Source organism: Apodemus sylvaticus, chromosome 19 (assembly GCF_947179515.1).
Source record: "Apodemus sylvaticus chromosome 19, mApoSyl1.1, whole genome shotgun sequence".
NCBI classification, from domain to species: Eukaryota; Metazoa; Chordata; class Mammalia; order Rodentia; family Muridae; genus Apodemus; species Apodemus sylvaticus.
The window spans coordinates 44,621,414-44,638,528 of record NC_067490.1 but is presented as its reverse complement, the minus strand read 5'-3'; the positions used below and the strand labels follow the sequence as shown (position 1 = coordinate 44,638,528).

At 47.2% G+C, this 17,115-nt stretch overlaps 1 protein-coding gene across 1 annotated transcript in view; it reads left to right on the top strand.

The window, feature by feature from the left end:
* Positions 1 to 17,115, top strand: part of LOC127669996 (uncharacterized) — a 150,238-nt gene that overhangs the window by 114,930 nt on the left and 18,193 nt on the right. The window contains exons 36-39 of the mRNA XM_052164278.1: positions 76 to 185; positions 8,693 to 8,842; positions 14,215 to 14,268; positions 14,900 to 15,067. Of these exons, the coding sequence (XP_052020238.1) occupies positions 76 to 185; positions 8,693 to 8,842; positions 14,215 to 14,268; positions 14,900 to 15,067 (482 nt within the window). The remainder of the gene's footprint in view (positions 1 to 75; positions 186 to 8,692; positions 8,843 to 14,214; positions 14,269 to 14,899; positions 15,068 to 17,115) is intronic.

Below are 17,115 nucleotides of genomic sequence, written 5' to 3'. Positions count from 1 at the left end.
CTGTGGAGTCTCACCCTTTGTGGCAGTCTGCGTTTTGAGATGTCGCACTGATCTGGTTTTTTTTTTCTTCCCTAGATCTTTGGAAACACCAAGTCATGAAAGAAAACTTTTCTGTTGTGAGACCCCAGATAGTTGAGAGATTTGTACAGAGACTAATGGAGAATTCCCGAGATGACGGACCTGAGGTACGCATTCAAAATGGAAGCTGTGATTCCCTTTGAATGAAATCCAGGGAGGAAGGCCGCCATTTAATACACTCCCTGGGGCTGCCTGACTCCCCCTAAGGATCCGACTCCTGAGGCTGAACCCCGAAAGACCACCATGCACTATCATTTCAGTATGAAAAAGCCCAATGTTGTCCATTTTGGAACAATTGGAAAATGAACATTGACTAGTCAAAAAATTTGGTCCAATGTTTAAAGACAAACTTGAAACTTTTGAATGAGTTAATTTTTTTAAGTAACATTTCCTGTTGTTGATTTGATAGTATAAAATAGTTAAGGAGAGAAAAACCAAAAGGCCTATGATATACCTAACTAGGAAGTAGTTTTAAAGTGTACAGTTTGAGGGGGAAAGCCAGTCACAGGCCAACAGCACCAAAGGGTAACATGTCATCTACCCTTCCCCCCATTTTGTCCACGACAGAAGTGGCATCGATAATTTTATGTTTGTGCACATCAGAACTTTAACACCTTAAAATGTAACGTTTAGCAGTGTTTACCCTTGGCAGGAAGCGATTGCTAAAATCCAAAGAATCCATTTTGATTGCCTCTCATGTCTGAAAAGAAGGCCTGAGGAAGAAAACACATGTGTTAGGACACCGTGTCAGGATCATTAATAAGTGCTTGACAGACACATCATCTCCATTCAACTATAACAAAACAAAAAAAAAAAAAAAAAAAAAAAAAAAGGAAGTCTGTCTGCCTGGCAGTACACGCCTATAATCCCAGCTCCCAGCACTCAGGAGGCTGAGGCAGGTGGACTAAAAGTTCCAGGCCAGGGGACCAGTAAGATGGATCAGCGAGGAAAGGTGTTTGCAGCCAAGCATGAATGACCTGAGTTCTAGCCGTGGGTCCCACAATGGAAGCAGAAAACCAACTCATGAACGTTGCTATAACCCACCCACATATAAACACCATGGCATGCTTGCATGTATATGCAAACACATAGACACTCAGACACATACACACAGACACATAGACACACACTCACAAACAATGGAAAGGAAGGAGAAAGAGCTCCACCCCAGGGACCAGTGAGATGGCAGAGTAAGTGAAGGGGCTTGCGGCCAAGACTGGTGAGCTGGGTTTGATCCCCAGAACCCACACAGTGGAAGGAGAAAACAGACTCCAGCGGGTTGCCCTCTGACCTCCACATACAAACTCACACCTACTAGTCAGCTAGTTAGAGGAAAGGAAGCAAGAGTTCCAAACCAGCCTACTCAGCAGGACTCTAGTTCAAGAACTAAGTAAATAAATAAGTAAATGAAATTTAAAACTTTTAAAAAAAAATCTGTTTTGGAAGAATGCGCTCAATTTTGGGTGAATATTGTTTTCTTCGAGTTTCTATTTTTCTTAAGTTTTTGGAAATGTTCCCATAATTTTACATTAAACATTTTAACCCTTAATATGAAGTAGGGAAGTCTCAAGCGTGTTTGGAGATCTGTTTCCTCCATACTCAGACATGTTCATATACTCACTTGGCATTCAGTTACATTGAAGTGTCATCGTGTGTGCTGACGAGAGGCCCCATCTCCGGGGGGGTGGGGGGGAGAGCTTAAATCAAAGCACCCTGTGGCCCGCTCTAAAAGGCTGGAGAGATGGCTCAGGAATTAAGAGTGCTTGCTGCTCTTCCAGAGGACCAGGATGAGCTCCCAGCCCCCACACCGGGCAGCTTATAAAGGCATTTGCTTTCATGTGGTGTATATGAACCTGTGCAGACATATATGTGCACACCTGCACATGCGTGCGCGCGCGCGCGCACACACACACACACACACAAGCATGCATAAGTAAAAATAGCATATTAATCCTGAAAAAGCAATAGAGAAAGGGCATTCCAACACGTGTTCCCACGTGTGTTGCCACACGATGAACCATGAGGACACCTGCAGAGTAAGACAGTGAAAGGACACTTCTCAGGGGCCCCAAGGTAAAAAGTGGGATGGTGGTTTCCAGGGACGGGGACAGAAGACAGATTAGCATTCAGTGGGTATTGGCTTTATTTTGTGAAATGAGAAGAGATAGCTGGGCGGTGGTGGCGCACACCTGTAATCCCAGCACTTGGGAGGCAGAGACAGGTGGATTTCTGAGTTCGAGGCCAGCCTGGTCTACAGAGTGAGTTCCAGGACAGCCAGGGCTACACAAAGAAACCCTGTCTCAAAAAACAAAGAAAAGAAAAGAAAAGAAAAGAAAAGAAAAGAAAAGAAAAAAGAAAAAGAAAAAGAAAAAGAAAAAGAAAAAGAAAAGAAAAGAGATTTGTCATGTGGTCATGATGCTGCTGCCTCTGTTCTGTATTTGATGACAGTTAAAAGAATAAGTTTTATGATGTGTATACACATATCTGTATACCTATATGTGTGCATATATCCATATATATATACACACATATATAGGTACATATGTATGTACTCCTGCTCATGTATATATGTATATATGTATATGTGTATATATGTATATATACACACATATATACATACACACAAACACACATACATATACACATGCACACACAAACACATATATGAGCTGTGCCCTGTTGCTCAACCCATCACTGAGGATAAGGATCTTTGATTTTTGGCAGGGCACAGAGCATTGTTATCACTTCGAGGCTTCAAGGAAGTAGAAGCCATCCTCCTGCTTCTACTCTCCAGCTGCTAGGTCACAGGCATGTGTCACCACACCCAACTAAGGATAATATCTTGTAGAAAGGAAATGTAGGGTTTGAAGGCAGGGCAAATCTCCACCAGGTGTATCTGCAGCTCAGGGAGTGTTTGGAGACCTTGGTAACCTCCCAAGCCCATGCCTGGAAGGTTGCCAACCTCTCCTCACCTGCAGGAACTGAACTGCCCCAGCCCCAGGCTGTGTTAGCTCGGCTGTTACTGAGTGCCATTTGGTCTTCGCTGTGGGATAGGATCTTCACCACAGCCCCTCTGTCCTCAGAGACCCAAGGATCAAGGTTTCTCCCATATCCCACTTCCATTAGAGCGGTTGTATGGGTGGATGGAATCTCTTCACAGTTCAGCAGGCGGCATGGTCAGGAAGACAAACCTAAGTGGGTGCCCTGTGGGGGTGGGCTGCACATCTGTCAGGACCCTCCCCAGAAGGCGTGGTCCCACACCAGAACTTGCAGACTGGGAAGCAGAGCTTTCTGAGCCCTTTAGGTTCCTTCCACGCATGGTGGGCTGGGCAGGGACTTGATGTTGTCAGCCTACCCGCCCTCCCCTGCCCAGGCCACCACTGTTTGATAAGCACACCCTTGCAGTCCTGGCCGGGCTCCTTTAAATCCTAGGTTGCAGGCTCAGCTCACAGTGACCTTGGCGTCGTGTTTCTCTTGGATCCCTGCCTGGAAGTGTGCTGGGTTGGGCAGTCACATGGCACTGATGCAGTGAGCCGTCCCCTAAAGTTCACTTGTTGTCCTCAGACACCAGACTGCCCCACCATCTGTCTTCTTGGTCAGTTTGGCCTCTTGATGCTCTGAGCTCTTAAGTATCCTTGTTTAAGTCGTTAGTAGCTGGGAAGTCAGGACAGGTCCCATGTCCCCAAGCTGCCCACATTAGACCTCCCAGGCTGTGCAGCTGTCTCAGACAGGGGCCAGGAGCGCGCAGTTATTCTGCCATACAGCCATGTGCTTCCAGCCTACTTCTCCAGCATCCTGCTGCAAGCTAGGGGTGCTGTCTGCTCTGTTTCCTGAGAAATCAGGCCAACCTGGCAACCTTTAAGAAACTCATGCTAGTGTTTAGTCTCTTCCCAGTTTCTAGAAAAACAGCCTCCAACTACCTCCATCTACCTCCATCTACCACCAGTGCTAATATTTTCCCCCTTGAGACCGAGCTGAAGTTTATTAAAAAGAAGATTTAAAAATATAGTATCTTTATCTATCTATCTATCTATCTATCTATCTATCTATCTATCTATCTGCTTGCCTGTCTATCTATCTATCTATCTATCTATCTATGTATGTATGTATCTATCTATCTACTTATCTATCTACCTATCTACCTACCTGTCTGTCTATCTATCTATCTATCTACCTACCTATCTACCTACCTGTCTATCTATCTATCTATCTATCTATCTATCTACCTATCTACCTACCTGTCTATCTATCTATCTATCTATCTATCTATCTATCTATCTATCTATCTATTTATGGGGAGAGGGCACACGAAGGCCTGATAGAGGTATTTTGGGGCCACATCTTGAAGCACAAGGAAGAGCCAACAACATGAAGACAGCCAGCGGAAGGAATGCGAGGGGACAATGGGGGGGGGGGGGCAGGGGAGTGTCTTAGTGGGGAGGGTGCTGAGTGTCCCTGTGTGCAACCCTTGGGAGTCAAATCTCAGAGTAAATAGGAGCGCTCACCTACAGAAGCAGTGTTTTAGAAACCTCCAAAATACTTTGTGCCTGATACTTAACGAATGGTGTCAGTGTGGTGACACACACCTCGCCTCTAAGCCGTGGGACAGCATAATACGCCCTGGCACCCACCAAGCCTCACCCAAGACTGGTTCCCTTTAATAATCAGTGCACAGAGCAATCTTCTGTTTCCCCTTCCAACACGTCAGCATCAGCTTAGCGTCAGCATAGTCAGGCTCAAGTGTAAATGCTGCCACAGAACCGGTCCTGAGGAAGGCAGTGGAGCTTACTGGGAAAATCTGGGCCAGTGTGGGGGAAGTGGGAGGGTGAAACCTGGTTGAGCTACCTCTTTACACAGGCAGGAGGGACCTTTGCAGGGACCCTGGAAGGGAGCACGCCAGTAAGCATCTGTGAGAGTGTCAGCAGGAACCCCAGGGTCGAGCATCTGCTCTACAAGAGGCTTCCTATGCTCTAAGAAGGCTGAGGGCAGTGTGTAAAGGAGACCTGAGCCTCTCTTCCTCACCTGCCAGCCACAGCACCCATCATCCGGGCCCATCTCAGACACGCCCCCCCGCGCCCCTGCTCCTGTGAGAATGCCTCCGGCTCCACCCCAGACTCAGATCCTCTGGGTGCAGGACCGCCTTGCTTGAGCTGAGAGCCCCTGGCTCCTGAAAAGGATCTTTCTACCCAACAGCTGTAGCCTCTGTGGAGCCTCCTGGGAGAAAGAAGCAGCGAAACTTCTCCAGCTCCCCGGGGGAAGTGCTTAAGGGCGGAGCTCTGGCAACCTCCAGCCTTTACAGTGTCATCCGAATTCTCCTCAGGGGGCTCCTTACTCCTGCTGGGGGAAACCCCACGACAATTACCTTCTGCCAGCCCACATCTTCAGGGGCTCTGGTGCAGGAAGTTAATGTGAGAGGTGATTGCTATAGAGTCAGTGTTGTTGGCTTGTGTTCACTCCAGGAAAGACTCATGCCTGACCAGAAAGGCATGAGTCACTGGGGAGGGCTTCCAGCATGGCCTGAGGTGAGGTCACTGACCACACCCTCACGAACCACCTCGGCTACGACTTCTCATGGCTTCAGGCTTTCGACAGAGTCAAACCAGAAAGTTCCCTCTGTTATTACTAAACCCTTTCCAAAGAGAGTTTCTGCATCCCTGGGGTTGCACCAATAGCTTCCAGGTGATTCTCGTCCAAAGGTTCAGAGGGAGGCAGAGGCAGGATGACCTGCCTTGCCCTGCCCACTGAAGGGGCCCTTGTCTAAGAGGGACCTGGAGAACAGCTCCTAGGACTCCGGTCTTTTGTGGGCCGGTACTTGGTTTTCTCTCACAAGCAGACGTTGTCCTCGGATTCCATGGGCCAGACCTCATTACATCCTGTCAGGCTGATACAATTGATGACTTTCTGAAAACATAACTTTTAGTATGTATCCTTCATGTAAAATTATCTTGATTATATGAACAAACCGTGATTATATTATATTAGAAACTAGAACTATGGGCTGGTGAGATGGTTCAGCGGGTTAAGTGCTCTGGCTTCTTTTCCGTTGGATTCAGGTTCGATTCCCAGCACCTCTTTGGTGGGTCACAACCATCTGTAACTTTTTCAGGGGATCTAGCACTCTCTTTGGCACCTGTAGGCCCCAGGCATACAAGTGATATACATACGGGCCAGACATAATACAAAATAAAATAAACAACTGTGTGTGTGTGTGTGTGTGTGTGTGTGTGAATGTAGAGATAGAGATGATATAGATACATATATATATATATACATATATATATATATATGTATATATATATATAATATCTTTATTTATACATAGTTGTCAGTATTACTTCCTATAGATGAGCCAAGTAGATTTAACTCACTTCCCTGATAAGCCACTTGACACCGATTTAATTTTTCTCCTCCTAGACAGCACATTAAGATGTCTTACATAAACTTTGCATACGACTTTGTGTAACTTGAAGGGGTGGTGGTTTTCTTTTAATTCATGGTTTCAGGGGTTCACATGAGCTGACTTGGTTGTTCTTGGGCCTGTGGCACATCTGAAATATGGAGGAAGTGTCACAGCACGGGAGAGCTGTCCCCTCCCCCCAGAGCCAGCCTGGAAGCAAAGAAACAAAACAAGGAGCCCCAGACAAGACAGACTCCCCCAGGGGCCCGGCCCCCAGACCTATTCTTCCATCTCATGTTCACATCTTAGCTTCTATCACATCATTCAGAATAATGCCATCAAGTCTGGCCTCATCAATGAGTCTTCACCCCCAAGAATCCAGTTATACCCCACCACAGCCCATAGCCAGGAACCAAGCCTTTAACATGTGATCTTTTGGGACCATTTTAGATCCAAACCATAATATTCCCTAAAGATAAATTCACAGGTGCATTCAGAAGGCTTAGAACTGTAAAGATTGTTCTCCTCACAGGAATGTCGAATCTTCTTCTGCAACCCTTCCTCCTCTGTGCTAGGTCCCCTCCCTATCTTTTCCTAGTTCCAACTCGATTTGCAAAGTCTACTGTGGGTTTTCTCTGAAGGCCAATTTAGCAATGAAGTTGTATTGACAGGAAGTGTCTTCAGCCTAGGACAAGCAGATCAGAGCAAGGGGGCCACGGCAGGTCCTGAGAACAGCCTGGTTTCTGCAGCAAGCAGCCTGCAAGTAGGGGGCTATCTGGGTTTATCCTGAAATTGTCACAGAGAAAGCTCATGAAGGATTGCTGGTTGCAGCTCGGGCTTGAGATCCCCCAAGACCTCAGATACCCGTACAGGCACTGATGTCTACCCAAGGGGACACACCTGTACTCGCTCAGACACAGTGCCAGCTGGTTTTTGTTGTCAATTTGACACAGGCTCTAGTCCCCTGGGAAGAGGCCCTCCAATGAGGGACTGCCTTCATTACTTTGACCTATGGGCAATACCATCCCTAGGCAGGGGATCCTGGGCTACATAAAGATGATAACTGAGCAGGGGGCTTCAAGAGAGTGGGGCCAGCGCTCGCGCCACCAAGCTTTGCTCTTCTCTGTGTTCTGCTTTGAGTTCCCGCTCAGCATCCCGCCCCGAGTCCATCATGCTGCACTGTCACCTAGATGTGTAAACCAAGGATTGGTGTTTTATCACAGCAGTGGGACAGAGCTAGGGCAGACTTACGGGTCCTGCCTTTTCCAGACTGGCTCCCAGTTCTCTAAATCTAAGCTGCTGTGAGGGGACCGTTCCTCTGTCCCTTCAAAGAGTGTGCCAGTCTTCTACAGGAAGTGTTGAGGGAAGAGAGTCACATGCGCTTTAGAACAGAGCAAGATGCCCGATGCTTCAGAAAGTGCCCCATTTGGCCCTCCGATAGCCTGGGACATAGGGCCATGTCCAATCAGAACCCTAGGCTTCCGTCTAGGCCAGTGGTTCTAGTAGAACAGAGTACTGTTCCTAATGCAATCCTTTAATATTGGGGACCCCACCACCACACACACACACCTTAAAATTGTTTCTGTTGCTACTCCATAACTATAATTTTGCTACTGTTATGAATCATAATATAAATATCTGTGCGTATCAATGGTCTTAGGTGACCCCCTGTTGAAAGGGTTCCAATCCACAGATTGAGACACCGCTGATCGACGTGTGTCTTGACCCTTGACTGTGTTCCACAGTGTGAGCATAGACCTCACCGGTGATGTGAATACCCCTGGTGTGGCAGAGACCAAGAGGTAGCCGCATAGGGAGAGGGCCAGGTGGGATTGAGATGGGCAGTAAGGTGGGGATCACACTGTGAACTCTGCCTGGGGAGCTGCTCTCGCTTTGTCTCACTTCACCACAGAACTCAGAGTTCTGCCATCTTGTTTATCTTCTTTGAAAGCAGAACTAAATCTAGCACTCTACTAGTTTGTTGCTTACAACCGTTAAGGGTTGAGACACAGGGCCAGCCTACGTTTCTTCTTTTGTCCCTGGCTCTGCAAAGGTTCAGAGCAGAACTAAGAGAGGCGTCGCCAATCAAGGGTTTGGTGTTGAGGGGAAATGAAAATGTGTCTATGAGCCAAAGCAACATGTTCCCCAAGCCCTTGCTTGATGCGGCTAGCCAGAGGCCCCGGTGGAGCCGCAGGGAGACACACATTCCTTTTTCAGATCACTTTCCGGAGGGAGCACCTTCAAGCCTGCCTCCTCTCCTTGGGCTGTGACATGATGGCAAGAGAACGCAGCAACTTTGAGACCTACTCCATGTGTTATGAGCATATCCTGCAGCATGCCAGGCAGAAGCTAAGCCAGAAGGAGCAGGTAGGTGCCCAGAGAAGTGCAAAGAAAAAAAACTTGTGGGCATGAAGGCCCCAGAGTCACCAGGCAAAGAAAATCTGAGTGGGATGAGGAGAGATGTTCTTATGCCAAACCTGAGGGGCATTGGTGCCCTCCACATTTCTGTCCTTGGGTTTCTTTTCTTGGGCCTTGGCACTCTCAGTTGCTAAAGTGACAGTCCTAGCAGCAATGTAGGACTTAGAGGGTTACAAACGATACAAGATGTGACCAATGAGGGGGTTGTAGGCTGTGAATATGCTTGGTCCAGGGAGTGGCACTATTAGGAGGTGTGGTCTTGTTGGAGTCTATGTGGCCTTGTTGGAGGAAGTATGTCACTGTAGGCGTGGGCTTTGAGACCCTCATCCTAGCTGCCTGAAGATGCAGTCTTCTCCTGGTTGCCTTTGGAACAAGGTGCCGAATTCTCATCTCCTCTCCAGCCCCATGCCTACCTGGATGCTACTATGCTTCCCATTATAATGATAATGGACTGAACCTCAGAACCTGTGAGCTAGTCCCAATTAAATGTTGTCCTTTATAAGAATTGCCTTGGTCATGGTGTCTCTTTATAGCAATGGAAACCCTAACTAAGATACAAGTTGGTACCAGGAGTAGGGTATTGCTGTGATAGGCCTGACCGTGTTTTTGTTTGGAAGAATGTGGATTTGGGGACTTTGGATTTGGAAAGCCATTGAATGCTTTAAGTGGGACTAAAAGGAAAAGTTAAGTGTTCTTTGGAGTTGTGTTGGACAGTGTTTTGCTGGGGCAAACACATGAAGGAGTGTTTTCCTGAAGTGGACACAGGTAAAAGGCTAAAGCAGACTTGTGAAGGAACATTGACACAGAAGAGAGAGATGAAGGATTCTTTGCTAACAATACACATGTATTGGTCCTCCTGTCATTGCGTAGTTGAGCTCCATTTGTTGTGACTCCATAGAGAGAACCACCAAAAAGCTTCTGGTGGCTTGCTGAGGCTTCTTACCACTTCCACAGACTTAGGCTGATTGGCAGAATGATGCCAGCTGATACAGACTCATGTGGAATCTTGCTAAATCAGACTCACATGCTGGGGCAAGGCCCATGGTGAGGCAAGACCTGTGGAGGACACGTGATGTTTGGAGGGAGTATGAATAGGACTCAACAGACCACGAATCTTCACTCATCTTCAATTCATTGAAAGGCACAGACAAGAATTTCTCCCGGAGTTCCTGGTGGCCCTAATAGGCCCGACTGTCTCTGCCAGGTCGTGCCACCACCACTGATTTATGGTTGCTGTCCTCACTCTACCAGATTTGGTTGCTGGCATATTTGTGGAGTATTTGCAAGTGGATTGAGTTCCCGCTGCTGACCTGTAAACTGAATTGCTGATTTCCTGAAAATACAATTAGGATTTGCTCCAAACAGGGCCACTAACCCCTCTAACCTTTCCTTTCTACTACCTCTGGTGGGTGGTGGGCTAAAAGGGAGGTTAATGTGTTTAAGAACCATCATTAAAAATAGGCATTGAAAACATTAGGGGGGGCTGGAGAGATGGCTTAGCGGTTAAGAGCACTGACTGCTCTTCCAGGGGTTCTGAGTTCAAATCCCAGCAACCACATGGTGGCTCACAACCATCTATAATGGGATCCGATGTGCTCTTCTAGTGTGTGTCTGAAGACAGCTACAGTGTACTCATATAAATAAAAATAAATAAATCTTTTAAAAAAAAAAAAAGAAAGAAAACATTAAAGTTACATGGGACTTATTGAACCATTCTAGTAGGAATGTGGAAGACATTGATGCTGAGGGTGATTTGAACTCTGCAGATCATTCTAACAATGTTTTGGTGAACGATGTGGCTGCTTTATGCCCTTATCTGAAAAGTCTGTCTGAGGCTAAGGTGAAGAGACTCATAATAAGAGCGTTGGCAAAGGAAGCCTCAGACATATCCAGCATGAACTTCATCCTCTGGTTTACTCTCATGAAGTACGTTTTGATCAAGCATAGTAAAGCTAAAAAATAAAAATAGAAAATTTATGGTTCAGATATTAATAAAAAGCACCGGAAGTGCAATGGAACTGAATCCTGCATTCCAGGAGATAAACAGATTAAGGGAGTGGTGACTACCAGGCAAGATCCCACTCAGCTAAGCTTATTGTTTGTGTATTTGTGGTTGAATAAGGAATAGTTACATATTATGTTAGGCATTATTACCTGGTTATTGTCTTCATTTTGACTTTTAATCTGGCATGAACTACAATCCAGAAGTGGAGAGCACCCTCAAGATCAAGATCTTGAGGCTGGAAGATAACGACTTTTGATTCAGATCCTGACTTAGGATGACACTGGCTTTTGATATGGATCTTGAGAACTATTGGCCATGAAAAATTTAGGTCCAAGCTTAGTGGTACAAAGCTTTAATCCCAGGAGACAAAGCAAGTGATCTCTGAGTTCTAGGACAGCCTGGGACAGAGCAAGTCCTGAGTGAAGACAGAGCAAGTTCTAGGTGAAGAAAAGCTTAAGTCCTGGTGTGGTTGTACAAGCCTTTTATCCCAGCATTCAGGAGACAGAGCCAGGCAGGTCTCAGAATTCAAGGTCAATCCACAGAGCAAGTTCTAAGCTTAGGTAGTGAAGGAGTCGGAAAACAGAAAGCTGGTGATAATGTAATAGAACAAGGAGGCTGTGTTCCAACTCCAGCAAGCACCAGTATTCGGCAGCTTTGGCCATGTGGCTCTGGCTTTAGAGTCAAAACTAGAAGGGACTACTGTGATAATTGATGCTGGTTAGCTGGAGCTAAGAAATTAGCAGTGATTAAGAAGAGACCATTATCGATGAGGCGAAATCTCTGGGACATGTTTTCTGAGAGCACAAAGAAGCTGTGTTCCAAAGACAGACCTCTTCCTGGCAGCTGGACTTTGTAATCTGTAAGAGCCAGGTGTTACTGGTTTTTAAAGCATAAAGGGGTCATGGTGGCAGCTGAGGCTTAGAACAGTGAGAGGCCAGGGAAGGCCACTGGTGAAGGTGTAGCCTCAGTTGCAGTTGATAACCTAGGATTGAAGTTGACGTAAAGAAGTTGAGGCTTGGTACCAGCGCCTGTGAGAAGCTATTGATAAAGCCTAGTTTCAATGAAAGACCCCCGTGTACTAGAGATGCCGATTCGATGGGATGATCACCACCAGCAGCAGCAGTGGAGAAGAGTCAACCAGAGCCTAGAGTGCTACCGAGGGCAGAGCTAGAGAAGAGATGCAAGGCCTCTGGAGGAGCCCAGATCATGGCTGGATCCAAGATGTTGGGGAAAAAAGCTATGATGTTTAAGTTGCCTTGGAGACCCCAAGATGTTCCAGATGCCAGAGCTGTGGGATACCTGCTGAGGAAAGCTGCTAACAGGGAGTGGAACAAGAGAACGGAAGTTCATTGCTGCTGGGTGCCAGATTTGCCAACAGCAGTCAATAAAGATGAAAGGAGTTGGAGACGCATCAGACATAAAGAGATGCTGAGCTTGGAGTTTCCCATCTGGTTTCTGTGTTGCTCTGTTCCAGTATTTCCTCACCATGATGATTTGGAATGGTAAGGTATATCCTATGATGGTGGAGGTATATGATCTGCTTTTATTTATTTATTTATTTATTTTTAGGGGATTGCAGTTAAGTGATTGGATGGATCTCAGAAGAGACCTTAAACTTTGAACTTTTAGCATTGTTGAGACTGCTGTAGACTATGGGGACTTCTGAAATTGGAGTAAAAGTATTTCTCATTATGCTATGGTTAGGTATGGCTCCCATAGACTCATCTGTTTAAACAAAACTATGGGGACCAGCGAATGAAATGTGGTGGTTTGAATGTGCTTAGCCCAGGAAATAGCACTTTTAGGAAGTGTGGCCTTGTTGGAGGAAGTGTCTCACTGTGGGGGTAGATGTCGAGACCCTCCTCCTAGCTGCCTGAGGATGTAGTCTTTGCCTTCGGAACAAGATGTCAAACTCTCAGCTTCTTCAGCACCGTGCCTGCCTGGATGCTGCCAAGCTTCCCACTATGATGACAATGGACTGAACCTCTGACCCTGCAAGCCAGCCCCAGCCAGCCCCAATTAAATGTCCCAATATAAGAGTTGCCTTGGTTATGGTGTCTCTTCATAGCAATGAAAACTCTCAGGGTGAGCCTTTGGGGTGAAATCTGTATCTCTCTCTATTTCTTTATCTCTGTATCTCTATTTGTCTGTCTGTTTATCTTCATATCATGGGTCAGTTTTAGTGGTGAGAACTCCTTAAAACTAGGTCATAGTACCCAGAGGATCATATTGTATATGCTGATTCAAAATATATCTGAAGAGCTATATAATTTTATTTTATACTCAAGGGGAAAAATATGAATTTGTCAAAAAAAAAACTAAATAAAGCATTAAAATATTAATCAGGCAGTACTGGACTTGCCCACACTTGATGACTCCCCCATAGCTGAGCTCTGTATCATTGTAGGGGCCTAGAAATTATATTGTGAGGTTGTTGCTGTTAATTTGTGTGTACACATTCATGTGGGTGTCATTTCTTAGACATCAGATATGTTCTCTCACTGGAACTTGGGGCTTGCCAGGTAGCTGGCCGGCCAGCCTCAGGTATCCGCCTGCCTCTGCCTTCCCAGAGCTGGGATTACAAGCATGTTCCACCATGCCTGGCTTGCATGTTAGCTTTTGATGTGTTATTGGAAACCCCAAAGTTTAACTGCTCATAGTGGTGCAGCCATGTAACCCCAGGAGTTAGAAGGTAGAGGCAGGAAGATGAGAAGGTTAGGGTCATCATCAGCCATATACTGAGTTCAAGGCCAGCCTGGAATACATGAGAGAGGAGGGGGGAGGGAGAAGGGGAGGAGAAGGGGGAAAGGGAGGGAAAGGGGAGAGAGGGGGGAAGGGAAAGGGGGAGGGAGGGAGAAAGAGAGGGAGAGACAGAGGGAGAGAGAGGGAGAGGGAGGGAGAGAGGGAGAGAGACAGAGGGAGAGAGAGGGAGAGGGAGAGAGAGAGGGGGAGAGGAAGAGAGAGGGAGGGAAAGAGATGGAGAGACAGAGGGAGAGGGAGAGACAGGGAGAGGGAGAGGGAGAGGGAGAGGGAGAGGGAGAGGGGGAGGGCAAGGAAGGGAAAGAGGGGGAGGGGAGGAGGGAGAGAGGAGGAAGGGAGAAAGAGAGGGAGAGGGAGAAGGAGAGGGAGGGAGGAGAGGGACAGAGAGAGGGAGGGGGGGAGGGAGAAAGAGAGCCCAAAGTCTTACAATGTGCCAAGCAGCCTAGGCTACTGACAGATCAGGTTCTGGGGCCAGAGGGTTTTGGAACGAGGCTATGTAGACACGACTGGAAGGGGTTGCATGTGTGCTGACTGAGGCCTATCTTCTCCTCCTCAGGAGGTAGACTTGCTACGAAGAAGTCAAGTTCCTTCTGAAGACTGTGCTGGTCAGGTGGGTCAGTTACCACACTCTCAGTCCTCTGGAAGCTCGTGTTGCCTGCAGAAATCTTGTCCATCGAGGTCCATGCAGGCACATTTGAGGACTGTAATTTCACTCTGTGTAAATGTTCTTCCTAAGGGGCAATTTTTCCTAAAGTCTTTAAGTTTATTATTATTTGGGGGGGGGGTTGTTATTTGGCAGAATTTTGTGGGCATTGCGCCTTTCTTTTGTTAAGATGCCAGGTAGAATGTATTTCGGAAATGAAACGACATTTGGTTGAGGGGTCCAGGGCAGGTCAGCGTGGTGATGAAGCCGAGATGGTCGCAGGGTTTATCGAATGTGCTGTGCTTAAAATACCAGCTCCCTGGCGCTCGTTCATCCGTCACAGTAAGACTGCTCTATGAAGGGCGAGCACCTTTTACCTCAGCACTAGGCAGGAACGTGAGTGTTAGATGTGTCTGATGCTGCTCAGGAGTGTTGAACCAACCTGAGGTTCTGCCGTGCACATCTACCCAGTAGACTATTTGTCTTCATGAGCCTGACCATGGAGACTGTGTTGGCCCTCACGGGACTATTCTGCTCCCTGGAATTCCTCCCTTGTTAGCCTTACGTTATGCCGTATATCCTGCATCATTTCCTGTAGATTGCAGAGCTCAGTCATGACATGATCATGGAAATCACCGCTCTGAGGGCTCAGCTCACAGACCTGGAAGAGGAGAATCTGAATCTGAAAGTCCAGATTAGAAAAGAGGTCCAGGAAGAGTACGGAGAATTAGTGCAGGCGTTGTTTATGACCTGCTTACACATAAAGGTAAGTGTCTCTCGCCTGTGACTTAGAAAGCCCGTGGCTGCATTCCAAGGGACTCAAGACAGAATGGACTTTGAGGTACCAAGAGATTCTTGAGCCCCCCAAAATTCTAAGCTGGAAGGGTTTATTTGGTTGGCGGGTGTTAATTCATGGTCTTGTTATGTAGTCCCGGCTGCCCTGGAACTTGCTACCTAGCCCATGCCCACCTCAAAGTCAAAACAGTCCAATCACCTCAGCCTCCCTCCTGCTGGGATTATAGACACACACCACCACCCCTGCCCGCTAGATTTGCTACAGAGAGAATCAGCAACAGGTTGCCATTATTTTATTTTGTTCTGTTTACGTGTGTGTGTGTGTGTATGTGTGTGTGTGTGTTCTGTTAGTATGTGTATGCCACAGCACATATGTGGAAATCAGTTCTTTCCTTCCACCGCGTGGTCCTGGGACCACACTTAAGCCATCAGGCACAGTGGCAAGCATCTTTACCCTCTGAGATGTCACCAGCCTGAGTTGTCACCATGCTCTCACAACAGACACAGTTGTGAATAACTGGGTTGTCTATTCGACGTCTAGCTGCTGTTGGAAAGAGGAGGCTTTCTGCTTCAATTTCCCACCAATTGTTATTTCCATTGAGTGAGACACCCAAGTGGGTAAGCAAAACCTCTCTGAGCTGCCATGCTTGAGAGGAGGGGGCAGCTGCAGAAGGCTTGCTGGGCAGGTTTGGAAACCGAACTAGTTTCCCCAGATCTGGTTAACCCTCAACATGCCTTTCTGCCTTTCCCCCACACTTAGAACTAGGGAGCGACCAACCTGTCAACTATGGAGCCCCTCAAAAGAGAGATGATAGGACTCCCTTGTCACATCATTGTGGAAGCTAGTCACTGTATCAAACGGATTGGGCATCAGGGAGACAGATGTCCTATACCTCGGATGAGCCATCAGGAGCTTGGGTAGCCTGCCCTGTGGATTTCAGTCCACACCCACAATGCCCCACTGCACAGCTTTCTTCCCCAGTCCACTTCCGCATCACTGAATACTCTCTAGAGCCAACCCCACTCAACACCTTGCCTCCCACCCATCTAGAGCCAGCCCTACTTAATCCTGTACCTCCCTCCCGTCCCTGGGAGTTCCAAAACAGACCCTAGGGTTGTTTTAACAGGAGATCCCCCTTCAATGCTCTGTCTTTGGCCTTCCAGGGAGTATTAGAAATTTCTTCTTACTTGCAAGATATATATGCTTACAAATCTTAAAAAAAAAAAAAAAACAAATTCAAAACCGACTGGGCCTAGAGCTATAGGAGGTATCTATGAAAGCCAACCTTTCTAGAGCAAACGTGCAGGCCTAAGAAGATAGAATGGACTCTTAACTCCTCCCAAACTGAAGGAGTTCCACCAACCCCCCAGAAGGAGGGAATCCCTGTCCAAGTCCTCCGTCCCGTGGTGATGGCAATGTCCCCACTGATGACCAGTGGACTTGGCCAGGCGTCCTGCCGTTTAGTTTCTAGCTGGCCACTGTTTTCTTGCCTTCCTCTCTGAGGAAGTAGCTCAGATATGGGAAGGGCGTTCAGACACCCACTTCTCAGCCCTGGGACTCCTTAGCCAGCCACCGCCGCCACCACAGACTGAGTAGCCACGCACAATTTGTTTTCTCACAGTTCTAGAAGCCTAGAGTCAGAGATGAGGGTCTGCATATGCACTCCTGGGTGGACTGTTCCCTTTCTGGTGGGCCAGGAGCAGCCTCCTTCCTGCTGAGAGAAAGAGAAAGATGACCCTCTCTGCTCTTACAGGGCACAGTCTCCCTGGGATCAGAACCCAACTCCTATGAGAAGATCTTTTGTCTCCAGACTTCTGAAGTGGAATACACGAGTTTGGGAGGAGTCACAAGTCAGCTCCCAGCCCTGAGTCTGCAGTAATCACTTACATAAGTGTTCTGTGTCATCATTAGCCACAGCCACTCAGGGCCACAGCCACTCAGGACAGAACGTCTCATGCCCAGGTTCCCACTGGAGCCTAAAGAGGCAGTCAGCCGATTGTCTTCCTTCTCTTATCCAT